At 37.0% G+C, this 20,594-nt stretch overlaps 1 protein-coding gene across 1 annotated transcript in view; it reads right to left on the reverse strand.

Moving 5' to 3' along the window:
- Positions 1-3,713: 3,713 nt before the first annotated feature.
- The window catches only part of KIAA2026 (KIAA2026 ortholog), a 56,512-nt gene continuing 39,631 nt past the window's right edge, over positions 3,714-20,594 (reverse strand). Inside the window, exons 6-8 of the mRNA XM_026039712.1 lie at positions 10,406-10,521; positions 8,458-8,645; positions 3,714-7,979 (exon numbers count right to left, since the gene is read on the reverse strand). Coding sequence (XP_025895497.1) covers positions 4,339-7,979; positions 8,458-8,645; positions 10,406-10,521 — 3,945 coding nt within the window. The 3' untranslated portion in view covers positions 3,714-4,338. The remainder of the gene's footprint in view (positions 7,980-8,457; positions 8,646-10,405; positions 10,522-20,594) is intronic.

Raw genomic sequence — 20,594 nt, forward strand, 5'->3', positions numbered from 1 at the left:
TGAACAGATTATTATTCCTAAATTATTTTTTTTCTGCTGCATTTTCTTCCACATACTAGTCATCTGTTTATCTAGTAACTGATTCTCTGGCTGCAAATTCTGTTCTTTCATCTCACAGGCAGGTCCAGACAGAGTTCACATACTTCTCCCAAATTACTGCTAGAAGCTGTGTGCATACATACTGCGGAAAATTAATTCACATTTGATCTATCTAATCCTTTCAGTCAGAATCCTCTCCTGGCCATGACAGTGACAGGATGCTGCCAAGACAGCAGCTCTTACAGGGAGTGGGCTGCCCTGCCTGTCTAGTTCACGTGGATTTYGTGGTCCCAAGTGTCTGAAAGACCAACTTTCAACTGCTTTTTGAAATAAAGATCATGAATTTTGCACCAATTACTAGGCTGCACCTAGTAAAGATCATGATTTTTGCACCAATTAAAGGTTTCTACTGAGATTCCTTCTGCTTTCACATGGGAATAGCATTCCTGCCTAAGCTCTTGACTGGAGGCAGACCTGTTTACTGAAGGTCTGTCTCTCATGCAACTATGGCCTTGTACTCAAACTGAAGTTCAAGGGAATATCAAATGAAAAGATTTTCAGGACTGAAATATTAATTGAATTTCAGGTTAGGCTTCTTAGGAAAAACTTTAAGAGAGGTCTTCCCCATTTTTATCTCTGTGTCAAATATTCTTCCTAGATGAATTTGCAGAAGGGCACTCCTTTTACACAAGATTATAGTGGAACAGAATTACTGGTAAGGCAAGCTTTGAACAAACTGTTTTAATTTTAGCATTCATATTTTGCTAATGTATATTTATAAGTTTTTTTTAATGAAACAGAAATCCAGCAATTCTTGCTCTGACCCAGGAATTAATGTTAAAACTAGAAAGCCCTGCTTATTATACTGAGAATATTGATTCTATCATAAATCCACTCATAATGACTCTTACTGTCATTATGACACTCTATGACTATATACTATAGCCAAAATAGTCTGATTTTATACTTGTGGATGTACATAAAAGGAATCAACATGAACAACTAATTAGGGAAGGATATTGTCTTTCTTTTGTGAAATTATTATTGACAAGCAAAGCTTCGAAGCCTGAACACAATGGCAAAAATCAGTCACAGTTGATTCTTCTTCATCTTGCTTTTCAGTTTTTATAAGTGTTACTTATCAATACTGTTTACAGTCTTGAAAGCTATTTCACTTCTAATCCACTTTTTTTTGGTATCAATCTGGAAAAATATGTAATGAACTAGTTATACCTTTACTTATAAACAGGATGCTGGAATGGGAGTCAGGGGATAAGGGCACTGTTCCACATTCTTCCATTTTGTTGCAATAACTCTTGCACTTCATTTTCTCCATCTGTAAAAGGTGAAAAATTGTATTTATACATATTTCAATGTACCATGTAATAAATTCCACTGTAATTGATATTATTGAAGACTCCAGGAATTCATTACATTTCTGTTCTACTTTCATTTTACATACCACTTCCATTTTATACATGTAGTTCAGTTGCTGGTAGTATTGTAAAGGCAGAATCCCTAGAAGAAAATGGCAGTGAAAACATGGCAAAAAGGACATCAAAACCCTTAATTTAAATAGTGTTGCAAAACACGTGCTATTTTCCAACCTCAGTGAAACAAAGTTACTATACAGAACATTTTCATTTGGTTAAAATATAAAGATATCAATAAAATTGTTGAAAGTTACAAATAAAACCAAAGTTTGCATACAGTAGCTAAATTGGTAATTCTATCCAAATGTAAGGCATTTTACAAATGCTGAAAAGGTCAAAATAATTTTTGGAAGATTTTTGGAACTTTTTAACAGTGCCAGTTGTGCTACAGATATATATTTTGTACAAAGAATGAAATCTATATAGTGAATTCCCAATCGCCATTCATTTTCATTTGAAAGAATGTGTAAGACTAACCACATTTTCAGAAAAGAATAATGATTGTGGAATACATTCTTGCAAAAAGACTAAAATTGTCTTTTACAAAATAATAAATCACTCAAGTCTGTTACACAATGATCTTGAGCCTTTATCCAATGGAAATATTGGAGGTTGTGTCCAAAAGAGAACATAAATCATTGAAAATTACAATCAAATTTGAACACACACCTTCAAATACGGATGTGGAAAATATATGCCTGCCAAATGATAGCATATTACCATACTGATTCAGAAAAAATCTATAAATCATTCATATAATTGAGTCTGGAATTCTTTAACCACRCTTTTCTAACTTTGTTTTTTACTAGAATGAATGCCATATAGCATATTCCTCTTGCATTAGCAGATGGAAAAATGTAATGCAAAATTTCTTTCCCTACCTGAGCAGCCTGCAACAGCAGAACCTACTTCTAAACTTTTAAGATAAGGTAGGTATTCATTCTATTACAACACCCAAAAGAAAAAAATACATATCCTCAGAGAAAAAATCCAAGAAAATTGATCCCAAAGCTCCATCAGTGAGATGGAAATTAAAACTTTATATGCCTACAAAAAAATAACCTTTTATTTCCATCTAAATTGTCTGTGTGGAAACTGCCACTTTAAGTCTTCCTTTATCTGTTCAAAGAAGAAGTCATTTGTAGCCTGAAGCATTTAAGTGTGGAAGGGGGGCAGATTCAAGAAGACTTAATATTGTAAAGATTGGCATAAAGACCTCATTTGCTATGCAGAACCTCCAAAGTAAATTACATCATGCCTGTAGTGAAATGAAAAGTGGGCGAATGTGTACCAGTTAGTTGTTTTCTAAAATAAAACCTCTTTTGTCCAAAATGTGATAATTTTTCTTTTATTTTTTTTCAGCCTTAAACTAAGATAGAAATTACTGATCCAGAAAGGGGTAACTCCTCACCTATTTTTTTCTTTTCATAGTTACTTTAGATTAAGTTTTGCTTAGGTTTGAAGAAGTCTTTGAAAGGAAACAAGTTTTCTCTCCTCTCCCCATCCCACTCTCAACTCTTGTTAACTAGTCAGCAAGTTACTTCTCAGAAAGATTTGAAGGTTTATGCAAAGAAGGTGACAGAGTAGGAGGAAACCTCAGCCAACACATTTTGCTTACACTGAAAAAAAAGGAGYAGGGTGGGAAATTTTGGATAAGATTTGTATTATTCCTACTGAAAGGAATAACAAGGTCTTTTYTAGTACAGTATGGCCTTTTAGCACTATCTTTCTAATCCTAGTTCCAAGATTTGGACCAATGGAAAGACTATCCCCCAAAATAAACTTAAAAAATAAGACTGGTGAAATCTGACTCAGCAGAAGACAGAAGACACAGATGTCTTCAAATACATATAAATGCTCCCCAAAACAAACAAAAAGTATAATTAACTGTTCATCATGTTTGTCTTGAACAGAAATCTGTGTGATTTAGGCTGGTGACTGAGAAACCATTCCCAGCCTTGGAGTTTGTCTGACATTCTGTCACTGGAGATTTTTGGCAGCATAACCAAATACCTGTTAGGAATGCATGACATATGAATCATCCCCCTGTATCAGGAAGATCAAGAAGACCTTCCTTCCAACATCTATTAAATCATATGAAACATAAATCACACAGATGTGCAGAAGAGATTAAGTAATTTCATTCCACAGAACTTCACAAACTGGAATACATCTGCATTAAACAGCAAAATGTGCGTGTATGTGAGTGTGAATTCTGTGGTGGTGTAAGAGATGTACACATCTTTAACTATTGCCAACACAAAGCAGTGAAGCAACTTGATTTATTATTTGCAGATTTTTCTGCATTGTTGCTAAACAGTACACTGGTCCAGAGTTACTAAAATACTTAAAAAACTATACATTATGTAAACAAAACATAAATAAGACAGCATTGTTCTTTGTACATATAGTTTAGTACAGATTGTTAGGAATTCATGAATATGTACAATTTTATACCACAAATTGCATTTTTACAATGCATAAATATTTTTACAGAAACAAATCAAACAAAAATAAGATTTGACAAATGTAAAGGAGACACATACTGTCATAAACACACTGCCAAACTGTCCATATTGTAAAGATGGAACATGTGCAAAAGCTAGATTTCTCTGAACTTACAATGTTTATGAACTCATTGGTCATCTCTGACCACTTTATCAAACAACCCTCTGAAAGCATACCTCTTAAACTGAATAAACTTTTTCTCTTCACAACCCCACAAGTAAACAAAAATGAACTATAAGAGTAATTTTAAGTAAATCAACCATTTCAAACAATGCAAGAAATGATTTAACAGTTACAACAACAACTTCTCAAGTCAATAAAATGCCCCAAATTTCCACGTGGCTCATTTGCACTGAATTCAGGATGCAGCTTTATCAGGTTTATCAAGGCAAGATGACTGAAGATTAGGGAAGACAGTAGGGGGGTCTCTGCTTGTGGACACKACAACAGATGGCAGTGATGGAGAGAGGGATGAAACTTTTGATGCTGGAGTATTTATAGCATTCAAAATGGCTCCCTCTGGACTGACCAACAATTTTTTTATAGATGTGTCCAAATGAAACACTGAAGTGTTATTTAGTAACGGACTGTTCCCGCTCTGAATGGCAGAAACCACAGAAGATGTAGCTAGAACATTAGCAGGAGGTTTTATCACTGAAGATGCAGACACTGYTGTTGAAGGTGATGGAGCAGCGGAGCTAGCTGGATTATTCAGTATCTGGGGTGTTGCATGTACAATCGGTAAAGCATCTGCAGACCCAAAGGAATTCACAATTTTTGTAGCACTTTTCAAAGGATTCTTTGATGTCTGCCAACTTAGGGAGTTACTTGATGCTAAGGTGGTCTTTGAGGGCACTGGATTAACAACTGGGGCACCTTGAGCCTCCTGACCATGGTTAACAGTTAGAGGAGGAACTGGTTTGGTATTACAAGAGAGAAGCAGAACGTGGCTGCCAGCCCCAAGGCCTTGTGGTGGAACAATGAAACATGTACCATTGATCATTATCTGGGTTCCAGGTGCCAAAGGCACACAGGTGTTAATGACTATTTTCTGTTGAACTGAAGGTTCATTCAGCTGACCTCCTGTCTTGCTTGTTATAGGCAGTGACACAGCAGGCGTCTGACTGTTAGAAGCACAAGTGTGAGCAGGAGTTTGTTTCACTATATTGGGAGGCATCTGCTGGCACTGTAGGGAAGAAAAATTGGGAAAACTAATGACTTTGCCTGCATTTGGTGGCACAGGAGGCAAAAGAGTTTGAGGTTTCTGAATATTTGCATTACTTGGCATAGCAGCTGAAATTCCTGATGACTGAAACTGAAGTAGTGTAGGTGGAGGAGGTACTGGAGGAGAAGCTGAAACTGCTGCCAATGGGGGAATTGTAGGTAACACTTTAGGAGAGGTGACTACAGAAGCAGGAAGGTTAATGACTGGAAACTGCAAAGCAGATGGTAAATTTTGAGGAGATACTGTTGGTTGTGTAGTTGAAATTAGCACAGAAGAAGCAAGATGACCGGTTTTCACAGTTGATAAACCCACAGCATTTCCTGTATTTGAAGTACACAGTCGATTACCCAGAACTGGCCTTATTCTTGAGGTATCATTTCCACCAATCAAAACAGTAGGCCACGTCCCAGGAGCAGTCCCACTTGGCGTTACTGAAACACATTCTGCAGAGGCATTTGCTGTTGTCACTGTAAAAGCTGTTGCAGCTTTTGTTGCAATGCATACGGATTCATTAACGGATATACCACTTTGATTTACAAAGCTTGAGCACACAGGAACCAAACCACCACTGCTTGACAAAGTCACATCCTTTTTATCTTCTTCCTTTGAAATGGCAGACTGCAATACATTGATTGGTGGAGCTTGATGGGCACTGCCTTTAGTATTTACAATAGTCTGACCTATGTTTAGTCCAATTTTCACATCTTTAACTTGAGCAACAGTAGGTGATGAATTTATTCGTACTGGTGCACCTACTGTAGATGGGATCAGAACCAACTGTGTTTGCTCTGTGGCACTAGCAAAGGTTTTGCTTAAGCAGGAAGGAAGATTATGTTTCAATGGCTCTGCAACTATATTAGTGTTTGATGGGCCATGGGCAATTTGAGTATTAATTAAAACTAATTTCTGAGCACTAACACCAGTGGATGCTGGAGAAGGTATAATATTGATTCCTGACACTCCACAGGGGGACAAAATAGGTGGATTTGTGACTAACATAAGTTTTTGTATGGGATTACCGCTAATTACATCTCCATTTGTTGCTGAGTTCAATTCAGACTGTATAACAGGCTGGTTTTTGGTTTTAATATCACCTTGTTGCTGCACTAAAGAATCTGGACTAATAGCAGTGTTATTCTGTCCAGTGCTAACTATATTAACAGGACTGCTTGGTGCTGACAATACAGGTGCTGACAAAGTGCTAGCTGATGAAATGGAGGACAAAGGAGGAGAGGACACATGGCAGTTTTTCTCTACTGCTTGACCTAACGTGCCCCCACAAGCAGGCTGCTCTAATGTCAATTTGGGATTTTTCTCCAGCATCTGGTTCAAATCAGCAGGGAAAGATGGAATGCTGATGGTCGAAGCCGTGGAAGAGACAAGCCCAGAAACAGAGGACTGTCCAAAATTYGAGAGACTAGATGTGGCTGTTGCTAYGGATGGAAGAGGAGAGGGTGATACTGTGGATTTTGGCACCAAAAACGCCTGAAKTTGAGGTGCATAAGTGAAAACTGAACTAGCAGACAAGCTATTAGGTGAAAACTGCTCTGGGTTTGTCTGTACTTTAACAATTCCTGTGTTACCACCTCGTGTTGTGACCAGAATAGACTGTGATTCTCTTTTACACACAGTTTTCAGTTCTTGCCTAGTATCATGGGAGTCAGTAGCCTGCTGTGATGTGAGACTATGAAAAACTGAAGCAGTGTTTGTAGATGCACTTAATGTTGCTGCTGATACCAAAGAATGACTAGCTACGGAAATATCATGGGAACTCAAAGATACAGGGAATGTGGCAGTTGAAACTGTTGTCTTGGTTTTATCAGTTTCTGTTTGGCTCACTGTAATTGTTGATGATAATAAATTACCTGCTGAAGTTATAGAGGGCAATGGTTGTGTTCTGTTCAGAGGATCAGTCACTTGTGACAACTGTGTGATGCTTTTGCTGTGAATTGCACTAGGTAGTTGAGTGGTAGTGTTGGTAGGTGCCGTTACCAGGACAGGTGTTAAAGAAACATTCATATTTGATACTTGTGAGAAATTTGTACAGTGCAGCTCAGGAGGCTTCTGTTGCAGTGACTGAATATCTTTGGATACACATTTTCCATCTTTCTGCTGAATGAGAAAATTCTTAGGTAAAATAAGCACTTGTTGCATGACTTTTTCTCCAGTTTTAGGGTCAATCACAGGTTGCATCTGAATTTTCACAGAGCTGTTATGAAGACCTATAGGTATACAATGGCCATTTGGCATTTTGTATACCATTTGTAACGGATTCTTTGAAATGGTCTGGCAGGGCAGTGCTGGTTTTATTGATGATGATTCCAAAGGTGATACAACTGGCTTTTCAGAAGCAGATACATTAATGCTTGGGGGAGGTGACAGTTGATTGGTTAAGGTCACTTTGTTCCCAATATTCTTGGCAAGCAAGGCTTGAATGGGTTTGGTCCCTTTCAGAATATTTGATATTGATGTTGCAGGATCTGCCAGGGAATTCGATTCTGGAGGTGATGATGCTTCAGATTGTTTTGGCTCAGTCAAATCACTGTCTGTATTTATGTTATTTTCGGAACTGTGGATCACAGCCTCACTAGTGCTCAGCTTAGCTTTTTTCCTTGGTGAAAGCTCATTAGTGCTTTGATCCAGGCAACTGTTTTGCTTGGACTGTCGTTTAACGGATTTAGGCAGTGTCTTCTGTATTTCTTTAGCAGTTGAGTCCTTTTTCAGAAGTCTGCTTTTTCCTGCAGGTAAATTCATTTCTAAGAGTTTCATTTCTTCTGCAAGTATATTAAAACAGAAATCCTGTTTTAGAAGTCTGCAACTGATATATCTATATGACAGCATTACAGCATTCAGCTAAAGAGGAAATGCTAGTTTTGTAAGCATGTGTTATGATGAATATAGAGATTAGCCTCTTAGCTGATGACAGTGTTAATCACCTTACTATGTCTTCCTATTTTCTTTCTTAAACAAAATAAGTCACTGCCAATTTAATGTACATTCTGAGTAGGCCAACACTATTATCACAGAAACAATTAACTACCACAATGGCAAAATCTTACTTTATACACGAGTATTTTCTTATCAGTCATGTCTGCCACCTTTTACCTAATAGCTGCCACTATTGCAACACAGAATCGACTCCCAATGTTGTCACAGCATTAGTTAAGGTGAAAACTAGGACACAGGCTCATATGGAAAAACTGGTAGGTTCCTGAATCAGATTCAGGCTATCAAATTCCCATAAACACTTACCATCATCTGAGTCATCGTTTTGGGGAATTTCCATATGTTCTCCAGGCTCTGAACATTTACTGGTTACTACTGCAAAAGAATCTTTGCCAGAGTCAGCTTCGCTTTCATCATTACTCCATAACTCTCTGGTAAACTTATCAAGCTCCGGGTGTCTCTTAAAGTCATCATAGTCCTTCTTCAGTCGAGACCTTGAAAATAACACAGCTAATTTTGTTGACCATCATCACACAATTTTTCATGCTTTTACTTATATTTGCTGTCTTACTAAAAAAGCTGGCATGTAACTGCCCTTTAAAACCTTCATGGTAGCTCTGCGAGTGTCTAAAACACAGAAAATGTAAAGTGACAGTAAACCTTCCTTATCCTGATACTCCTGGGCTGCTTACTTCCTCCGTATCAGATCTATATACCTATACCATTGTTTAGAAAAGACTTAGGGATATTTTAGCATGTAAATAGAGCGAACTGCAGAGTTCAACCGGCAGTAACCAACCACAATATTTGGAGAATGAATTTTCGGAAGGATGGGTACTAGCAATTAGAACCCTGTCCAGAACAAACTCCCTTAAGAATTAAAATCAAGGCCTTCAACTTACCCATGCTTACGGGCTAAAGTGACAGATCTCTGTGGCAGGGTGCAGTGCACCTGCTCCCCGCAGCACAGGGAGCTGACTGTGACAACAAGGCCACAGGGCAGGGCCTCACCAGCCAGGACCCCATCTTGCCGCACCAGAGAACAGCCAGCAGCACTAGGGGTGGTGACAAGGTTCAGCCAATGGTCCAGGTCATCAGACAGGCTTGTGATGTAATGAGACAGCGCCACAGTCAAGCCAGGAAGTCAGTCTGAAGGGCAGGACCAGGCCCCATGAGGGTAATCAAAGTCAAATGATGCCCAGTGTTGGCTGGCAGCACAAACACCAAGCTGGGAAGTCAGCCTGTAGGTCAGACTGATAAGGCCCAGTGACATAACGGGAGCTCAGGAGTCTAGTGAGGGTAATGGGGGTCAGTGAGAGCGCAGGTCGGAGGTGGACGGACAGGTCTATCGTGAGGCTAGGGCAGGGCGGTGCACGGCGTGACGGCCTGAGCTGGTCTGAAATGGAGACCTGGGCCTGGGGCTCACTGGTGGCAGGTCCAGCAAGGGGGGCAGGGTCATTTATTACACTCACAACCTTTACATATATGGTCTCCCACTGAATTAATTATTGAAAATAAACATCCTTAATGGTGTGAAAATGTACTGTGGATGATAACTCTGTTGCTGGTATTTTGAACTTTAAGCTCAGATATGCCCTTCTACACTAGGGCTTCTGGATGGAAACATTTTTTATTTTGAGGTATTTGTTCTCAAGGCCAGTGGACGTGTCTGATCAGGAGGTACAAGCCACTGTTCTTTCAAACCTTGATGGTATTTAAATACCCTTCAATGCTATGCTGTTTCACAAGTCTAAAGGACTTTTCAGAAGCAACATGTTTTTCACTGTATTTAAACCTGTCACTCGACAGTGTTACCATACTAATGTTTCTCTGACATACCTCATTCCAAACACGAATTTATATATACCCACAGGAGGTTGATTTAAAATGTCAGAAAAAGCCCTAGTGTAGTTTTCCAGCTTTTCATATTTTCTCAATAAAGCAGCAATATAAACACTCAATATACTGTGACGTAACTACTGAGACAAGGATGCTTAAGGACTGTAAAGCATGTTAGAAAAAAATCCTTTGAAGTTAAACCCAAGCTTAAACCCATTAGATTCACTAATGCAACATCAAATAACTCTTTAAACGAAAGAACTGCCAATACCCTATTACAACTCTTAATAGTATCTTGATTCGGCTTATTTTAGAAGACAACTGTGATAGATTAGCTTTTAAAAATATAGTAAATTCTATTATTTTGTCCTGTTTCTTATTTCATGAACTACTGATGAAAAAAGCAGCTAATTACCTGTTTCTCTGAAATGCTTTCAATAGCTTTGGCTCCCATGGTAACAGTTCATTAAGCAGTCGTATCAATGTACCATGCAATTCTTTTACCGCTTGCTTCCTATGATACCACCTTCCCTGCAAACATAAATATAACTTATTTATCACTGCATTATACTTGATTCTTGTAGCACCATCCTAGTCCTACATTAATCTTGATACATTTTAATACAGAAAAATAATTATTACTAGACATATTTCATAATTATGCCTACCGTTAAACTTTTAAACTTTGTAAGGCAAGCCAATACTGGTTTTATACTGCAGAAAGACAATGACCTAATTAAAAAAAAGGGCATACTAAAAAAATTGAACTTTTTATAGACTGCTAAAACTTAAAACTGAAGCACAATTGTTTGAACACAGGACGTGTTTCAAATTGCTTACAAGAGAACCTAATGTATGAAACTATGATTTCAGGTCATTTAAACTGGCTGCATATGCTAACTTTTAATAGTTCATACTAAATTTTCTATATAAAAAATCTCACAATAATTTCATTTAATATATAAGCTATACCACCATTTCCAAAGAAAAAGTTTATTTGCTACAATTTTCAAGGAAAAAAAGCGGCATTTTTTTTAGAATACATTTTTGTTTGTATTTTATCCAAAGTTCTGCAAAAAAGATCTTTTTTTTTAATGCAGGAAAATTCTGTAAATTGATCATTGATGAAGTAATAAACTATGGACTAGGAGCAGTTAGCCAGTGTAAAAGCTTCAACATTTTAACTCAACCACAACATTAAGGATTGTTTTGTTTTCCAAACTGAAATATATAATATCAAGATTTCCCAAGAAGAATTCACATTTTGTTAAGTTTGAAAGGCTGTCTGAGGACAAAAGACATGGGGGAAAACAGAGTATATCTAAACAGCACAGTTTCGTCATTCATTTACATAGCCAACATGCAATACTGTCAATACTGAAAAAACAATCAAATTGATGGACATAACATTGTGAAACACATCTCTTAATACACTTAGACACATGTCCTACAAGTATTTCTTCCAAAAACTTTATTCTCAAGTTATTTAGCACAGAACTTGTAAGTATGAGCAGCTATGAAAAGGCGTAAGGTGTTTTTGCCAGTTTACTAAAGACTGCAGTTTCCTTACTATGAGTCTTTGTGTCATCTCTCACAGAGGATGATAAGACGGTAAAGACACTACCTCTCCACAGCAGGAAAAAAAAAAAAAAACCCAAGAAACTTGCTTGTATTTCACAGACTTTGAGTATAGTCCATCTCCTTAATAGCTAGCTGCACTCCAGCACACACAGACATACACACACAAAAATTAGGGCAGGAGAAACTGGATCAAACTACACAAAACAGCGTTTCAGGAGTCAGCAATAATGTTCTTTCTATGGATATTGCAGTAATTCCTTTCTATTTATTCCAGTAGATCTTTCCACATCAGCATCAGCTAGGCTGAGCGAGCACTTGCTTGAAGAGCAGACACTTTTTTTATTTTTATGGCTTCTCAGTTACATGTAATTAATAACTAACTCCTTTATTCTTTAATTAAAATTACAAAACCAATGCTTTTAAGTAGGAAACTATGCCCTATTACCATATAATGTTTAATGTGAAGGTCAYGGACTAGCCAGGAAATAATATTCCAAATTTCCTCTATTTGTRGCTATTCATGCTGAACATGTAACATACTGTAGTTGAAAGGCATACAGAGAATAGCCATATGTATATGCAGCCTAATGGAGCAGTCATTATCACCTTTTGATGATAGCAGTAAACAGAATTTATTCTTAATATGTAAAAAGAACTGCACAGATTTAATTTTCTCTTAAAGTATATACAAACCTTTTTCAGAGCTTTAGAAGGAGCAATTTATATAATGCATAAGCTTAGTGGAAAGTACCAAAATAAAGATCAAAATGGCAAACAAAAAAAAATGTCATTACTATAAGAGCACAGAAATGCTGTAGACAGACCCACTTAGGGGTCTAAATAWAGCTGAGATCTTGATTTAGGTAGAAAAAACAGAGTATTTATGAGACCCTAAGTAAGCTTTGAAGTGATAACTGTATCATGCATTCAACAGCCAGACATAGGCAGAAGCTTAGTCAATAACAGATTTCAGGACTTTATTGTATTCACTATCATTTCAAGAAAGAGCAAAAKGATTACAGGTCACTTTTCTCCTTCCTTATAAAAAAATCAAACCCCAAACCCCACAGAATTCTAGATATAGCTTTCAAACGAAATTAGCATCTTTCAGCTATAATCATGTAAATTCACAAGTTGTTTCCTTCCCAATTATTTACATGCAATTTATGAAAACCATTCAGAAATATTAAATTTGAAAATGAATACCCCGTATCTAAACAGCTCCTTTTTTTTCTTAGCAGGGCTTAGTAGTCAGCAACTAATGTCAATGGCAATGCATGTGAAGAACTTTCCCTACTCTGAAACAGTTGGGTAGAGCGCAGAAACGTTGAAAAAAAAATTGTTATCTTTTTAATGATTCTGGTTCAGTTGGATTTCTGTGTAAACAAAAGACTTCTGCAAAGCCCTGATATTACACAAAATCTGCCATTTACCTTAAATATTTAAACAGTGAAAGAAGAGAAATAAAAAGAAATATCTATAACTTTGAGGTATCACTACAAATCTAGCATTGCCTTGCATGATTTGATTGTCTAATATAGTCTTGACTCTTCTAGGATAAAAAGCAGGACCCAATTATTTAACTCTCTRATAACCCAATAATTTAACTCTCTACATCTGTATAGCATAGTGGCCGAGTAGCCAATCAGTATCTACAGRATATAAATTTCCCTTTACAAATGAATGTACTCCATACTCTTCTAAAACAGAAAAGTGGCCACAAATTGAAGCTGAGGAGGCTCAGGTTGGGCATCAGGGAACACATTTTTCCTAGAAAGCTACAGCATTAGAACAGGTTGCCCAAAGAAGCTGTGGAATCTCCATTCTTCCCAGTTTTCAAGACTCAGCTAGTCAGGCCACAGATAACCTGACATGGCATTGGCAAKAGTCCTGCTTCAAGACGGGGAGACCTTCAAATGTTCTTTCCAACCAAGTGTTGTAGGATTCCATGATACTCCTTAGAGCTGAAAAGATAAAATCTCTGAGCATAACCTCAAGCAGTACAAGATGTACAAATAAACACAATACAATATGTAAGGGCACAAAAGGAGTTGACCACAACACAACAGTCATAACCCTTCAACTTATAGTAATCAAAATATATCTGTCCAGGAAACTCCACAAGGAGTAGTTTGGAGGAACACTGGGGTTAGCACAAAGGAACAGATATTACAGGTCCATACTTACTCATTAATCAGTAAGAAGGATGCAGAGAAGGGGATTGGTTACACTAACATTTTTATTAATTGGATTTAAATCCAATTGGGTGTTATCAGTAAAAATGAAATTAAATTATACAACTATGTCAAACTAAGACAGCACCTCAGAAGTAAAAGCACTTCGTATTACTGATTGATAGGTCCAACATATGCTCTTGAAAGATAAGTGAAAAAAAAGCCATGCTATTTATTTGAGCTAATTCTAACTCTCTGGTAACTTTTTACAGACTGTAGTCGTAATGGCTAATTATTTTATCTGTGAATTAAACAAAAATATCCATTCCCCAAGATGGCTCTATGCAGAATAACATTCTTATATGGCCTGTAACTCACAATTTCAGTTCCACCGTTTTTATACCTTGATTTGATTTCCAGTTATCATCTTGTTTCAGGGAGTGACAAGCAAAATGTTATTTTCTTCTGGAAATACAACATATACTATTATGCTATATATAAGCTATTATACAACAAAAAAACAGAGGCCTAGGTACAAAACAAGTATAAAATGTGACTTAAGAGCTATGATCGTTAATTACAACTATATTTTTAAAAATGCAAATAGATTTTAGAAACATGCTGAATGTTTCTCTAAAACTAGAGAGAAACATTCAACACATTCTGAACAGAAAACTTACCTTTAAAAATAAGGTTTCTGACATCCAGAGCAGCCAGGGAATGCTGACTCCACTCTCCGTGATGCCCCAGCATACTTTATTCTGGCATACTCATCATGGAACCCCAAAGCAGACTGGAGCCAGGGTATGGATATATGGGGTAAGGACTAAGCCTGATAGGGAGGTTTTTTTTGTTGTTGTTGTTGTTKTTTTTTGTATTTAAATAAAAACACACACACACAACCACAATATTATGCAGTTTTATAAGATTTTCTGAAATCTTTACTTTATGTCCTGAGGACATAAAATAAAGAAAATTAGAAATCTTATAAAACCATGCAATATTGTTCAAAAGGAGTGGTGGTGGAGGGAGAAAACTTACCTTACCCTTAATAGGCCTGCTCCATTCTGCAGCGGGGTTCTGTGGTATGTGTGACATCACCAGCCTAGCGTTTTCTAGTGATGTCACATGGAGAGGGAGCTGGTGATCTGCAGCTGCTTTGGACATCAGATACCTAAAGAAAAGAGACCGATAGCTTTTCAATTGAGGTATGAATTGGGGCTGAATGTCCACTGAACCAACTTACAGGCCAAAGTTAAAACTTCAGACACTTCAAAGGAAGCTTTGACTGAATAAGAATGTATGGTCAGATTACTTAAGTGTGTATGACTAGATATATGATTTGGAGTGTTTTCATTTTGATAAAACTTAGTTACTTTTTACATTAAAAAATCCTGCAAGTCAGTACATTTTGCTGTCAGCAACATCGCTCCGAATATTGCAACTGATCTATGCTAAGTCCTGATATTATCTGAAGAATGGGACAAACCACAGTCAAGAGAAATGTGCAGTAAATTATAAAACAAATTCACCATGATCGCCCTTTCTCAATTATATCTCTCAGAATTTACCTGTAATTAGTGAAAAAGACTGGTAAACCATCTTATTTCTGCACCCAAAGTTTTGGTTTTTTTTGAAAACCTTCAAGCTGCACTTCATGACATACAGGGATCTATTCCAACTAAACTATTTCCAGAAATGATCTGGAACCTCAGACTCTTATTTATTGCAAAAGAAAAATAAAATTAAAAAAAAAAAAAAGAGATAAAATTCTTCCCACTAAGAGTGTCTATCTCACAATTTAGATTATCACTATTAGATTGTAATAAGATGCTCCATGTTTTCATTTTCTTTTGGGAAAATTATTGTGTAATTGTCACTGTATTGATTAATTTCCCATCTTTATTTTAAAATTATAAAACACGAACATGGAAGGAAATCTATTATCAGCTTGATCTCACTAGCTTTTCTAAATTAACTCAGAACAGCGAAGTTATCCAGTACTGAACTGTCACATTTCACTCACAATAAGATGAACTTTAAGGTATAAAATTACCGATATAAAGTCATAAAAAAATACCACTATAATACATGAGGAAGCAGGCTGTATGTTTTGTTGAATTGTTTACAAGCAGTTTATTTTTCTTTAAAACTGATAAGGACTTTATTTAAGTCCCTTCCAAGTAGCTGATTTTTCCATCTTCTTAACCCYGGATGGAATTATTTATCTATTCATCCTCTGAATGTCCTGAACTTGGCTGTTTTATTATAACTGTGTATGCTGTCTTGCACACACACAATTCCAAATAATATGTAAGTTGACCAGAATCTAAGGCGATGGGAAGCCTTCTGAATACACTGCAGTGTCTGCATGATGATACATTACAGATTAAAGGACATATTCATGCCTTTGATGCAGAACCTGCATTCCCCATTTGTAACTGTTAAAAGTATAAGACAGGAAAGGCTTGATGGAAGCCTCTTAAACAGTTATTGTAGGGCAAGACTAAACATAAGCAGAGTCCTAAAACATAATGCAAGGTTTAGAGAGAAAAGGTTGATAAAAACAGTAGGGCTAAATATATGCAGTAAAAGGAATGGGAGGAGCTAGGAAGAACCAAAGATTGGGACAAAAATATTTAAACATAGCAAGAAGAACAGAAGATAGCAAGAACAGATGCAAAATAATTATCAAAAATATTTTAAATTTTGAAGCCTAAACTAGATTTTATTCATTCTTACTAAACACTTAATTACATGTTGTATTGGTTGTACTTCCACATGCTCAAATCTTCTTCCGAACTACAGAAAAGTAGCAGTTATGGACTACACAGTAGTTAGAGATGAAAATGTAAAATTACAGCCTTATTTCAGACTCCAAATTCAACATTTTGCTGTCATACCAGCATTTGCAAAAGGTAGGGTAAAATAAAGGAAAACCAGAAAAAAAAAGTTATAACAGATTACCTGCAAACAACTGAAGTACAAGCCAAATTTTAGGATGAAGAATGGAAAAACAGCATGCCAAATATATTACTGAATGACATACAACCAAAACTATAAATGAAAATGAGCATAATAGCTGTGTGACTTCAAACAAGTCTACTAAAACCCTGTCATTCCAATACGGATTTAGGTCAAGGATCCTTCACTACATCTCCAATCTAAACCAAAAGAAGTCTAGATCTTTCAGATTGTAATACAATCTGCTGGCATGTAGGTGCAGTAGTACAGATGAAAAGAAATATAACAGACAGTTCTTTGCATCCAAAGGTCTCAAGCATGATATGTATTTAACTAATGAGGAAGAAGAGTGATGAGGAAAGAGTAGTCATCAAAGCTTCAGCAGGGCCCAAATGAGAAGACTCCATAAGTTTTTCTATGCTGTCAGTTGTACAGCTGGTGTCCTTTTCACAAAAATAGTAATGGTTCCTATCTGTTTCTTAGGGTTGCAGAAATTTCTACTGAGGATTCTTGGGAAGTCCCTGTATGCTCTTGCTCAAAAACAGTTGCCCTGTGGAAAAAAAATCCCATTTCTTTGTCATATAAATAGCAAGTATTTTAGAAACACACAGTCAGTGTGCAAATGAGCAATTTTGCCTTTTTTTTTTTTTTTGCCATGTTTCTATTACATTTTTAAAGTAACATGCAGCAAAATATTGAAAAAGAAAATAGCCCATTCACTTAACTTGAACACTTCAATTTCCTACGAACAAATTTAACAACAGACAGTCTATTATTACAAGCCACCCTCCTCCTTCCACACAAACACCCACCTCCAAAGAAAACAAACATGAAGAGAAAACTTATTATATTCCATCCTGTCCCAATGTATTCTTTTGGACAGCCTGAGCATTCCTACAAATGAATAAGCCTGCAGCCCTAAATATTTCTGATTTCATCCTGTTGTTTTTTCACGCTGAATTTTCAGGGGGATTTGTAAATACTGATGTTTACATTCAACATGGGTTTGGAGTTGTAGAAAAACTTGGTGTGCTTTCAGCCCGCCTGAGATCAACTTGCTTGCAGATAACCTACCCACAGACAAAAATATCCACCTGGCTTGTGATGTACAAACCTTTGAGAACAATATAAAAGAGTAAAACCCCAAACCTTTGTAAATGAGTTTCTTAGCTATTTTTTTACCACTAAGCAAAGAAAATTAGGGTGTGCCAGATTTCTGAAAAACAACAGAATCTTTAGTATATTTCTTCCCAAACCTAGTTAGTTATGAACCTGACCAGTATCCTTTGACTAAGCAACCCTTCTTTGTTGCCACTTTGTTTTTACCATTCTCTGCCTGTAAGGAAAGTTTGTTTGCTATTCAAAATAATGTCCTTTATCCATTTTGAACTCTGCTTAAGTGGGGGAATTGTAGACTTCACTCTTTCTTATCCCTCCCAGACATTTACGCACTTACCAAATAGACCTGCAGGGAATGACTCAAATCCAATGGTGATATCAAAATAAAGTCTTGCACTTCAGTAAACAAGGCATCTTTCAACATTTACGCTGTTTCCAAGACAATAAATACTCTAATCTGACTGAGATGGTATCTTGAATTAACCGCTCTTGCCACAACCCAGCTGACTTTACAATAAGCATGCTCACTACAAAATCAGCTTGGAAAGTGACATTTGCAATGAAGCTCAGAGTTCAAGCTTATCATAGTTTCCTGCTACACAGTGGCAAGAAGAAATCAAAGAAAAACTGAAGTTCTGCCATGATRTAAATATGTACTGTGGATCTATTGAACAACTTAATTCAGCGAGTGATTTGCTACAGCGCATCTCTGTGGCGGGGCAGGAGGAAGAAAACCTTAGACTAACACAGAAGAGTTACATTTACCTTTAAATACATAAAAATCGTTCGCACAGCAAAATAGAAGTGTAGAAGACTTCATCCTTCATCCTGGATTGCCCATTTCAAGTCATTCTCCCAGGGTTTGGCCTGGGAGCATCACTGCTTTCCACGTGTCCAACACGGCAGCGTCGCACAGCAGGTGACCAGCCGCCAATCTGAGCTGCTGTTCTGACCACGTCGAGCACCCAGCCACCAGCCAGTGCCACAGATGTACACGTGAACAGGCAAACAMATCTACATTCCTGCAGCTGACAAGACTGCTTGACAGAAACAGGAATAAAATGGTTTGCTATTTGAGTTCTGAAGACTTTTGGCTCACCTCTGCACTGCGTTTCATTTCACTTTGAGATAAGCTTTAAGATAAGATGTGTGCAATCTCAGACACTTTCAGACACTTAGGAATCACATGCAGAATGAGGATTTAAAAAATGGCTATATAGCAATATTCTGTATGAGGTTCCTGYGTAGGGAGATGAAAATAAAGACTAAAATCTTCACTATTCATAGCAAACCCACTACAACCTCAGTTACATGCGTAATTTCAGAAAGAAGATTCTTTGCTTCTTCTCCATTATTTTTTACACAGAACTGGACCTTCCAAAAGGCTTCTCCTGAGTTGCAGTGTGCTGCCTTCCCTTTGCCTCTCTTGCTACAGCTCCTGGCACAAAATACATGACGCAAGAAGAACTGAGGGGTTAAACTGGGGGCTACACTCAGCTTTCAGTGGCCCTAGTGATCACTGGCTACTAACCTATGTCAGAGCTGCTTTGTTCACATTCTTCTTTTCTTTAAAGAAAAAAAAAAAAGGCTAGGACAGAGAATCAGGAAGCTACAATTTCAAGTTTCTCCTCTAACCTCAGCACATTCCTCAGGACACAGAAGTTTCTCTCTCCCTCCTTTTACTAGACAGTACACAGAGCTCAGACTTCCTCAAGCTTTCTTTCTGCATCTCTAGCTTTCTCACTTCCACAAAATAAAAAATATACATCCGACTATCTGATTCTGTACCTCTTGAAATGTAGTAGGTGGTTCGGAGAGGAACTACTTAGAAGATAGAGAAAGAAACAGAAAATTTCTTTCCAGGCTCAGATTATAATGTGACAATGTCAACTGCCACAAAACAGCACTTTTCCTGACAAAAGCAGTTCTATTTTCCTCTGCCCCTAGCTGTTCCCTTTTGCCCTTACCCAAACTCAAAACTGCAGCAGCTCAAGCACATATTATTTGTTCCACTGCATGATCTACTAAACTAGGAAACCAACCCTGGGTTGAAATTGTCTCTGTAGTGCTGGGGAAACAAAAAGAAAAAAAGAAAAAAGTTTAGGTTTATCCCACACCATCTTTCTCATTCACTTCACTGTGTCTTAAAAACAAAACAAAGCAAAAACTTCTCATGGGGTWGCAGAGAAAATGCAAAAAGCTGTCAGGCACAAAGAAAGTGGGATTTTTTGCGGGGTGGAGGGAAGAAGGGGGGCAGCAGTTTTGGCTTATGTCAGTTGAAAGCACATGTGAAATTGCAAGCTCGCATCAGAACCGTGGCCAGGAATCAAAACGGAAGCAGCTGGGGAAGAGATAATTCTAATACTGCTTTGAACCTTAGTTTAAAATTAAAGGATTGAGATCATATTACACGTTCTTCTCTATAAGGCAAGTCTTATTATTTAAAAAAAAAAAAATCACCAATAATCAAGCGCAAACTTTTTTTTTGAGGAATATCATTGATACATAATTCAAAAAGCACTACAGTTACACAAAAAAATATATTTTATTCAGGCAATGAAAACTCCCTCTAACAAGTTCATTACATGGCTTTTATAGGAGGAATTATTATATTTAACATTAGCAAAGGATTTTCCTTTTCTAATTTGCTTGCAACTTGTGAAACAAAGGTCAGTTGAGCTAAAAAAAAAATTCTCAAGCAAATTCCTAACTCAAGTTGATATTGTGAAAAGTGTCAGCTAGAACGAGTCCAACTATGAAGAAAAA

The sequence above is a fragment of the Nothoprocta perdicaria genome, unplaced genomic scaffold (genome assembly GCF_003342845.1).
Source record: "Nothoprocta perdicaria isolate Ctin4 unplaced genomic scaffold, notPer1 scaffold_238, whole genome shotgun sequence".
NCBI classification, from domain to species: domain Eukaryota; kingdom Metazoa; phylum Chordata; class Aves; order Tinamiformes; family Tinamidae; genus Nothoprocta; species Nothoprocta perdicaria.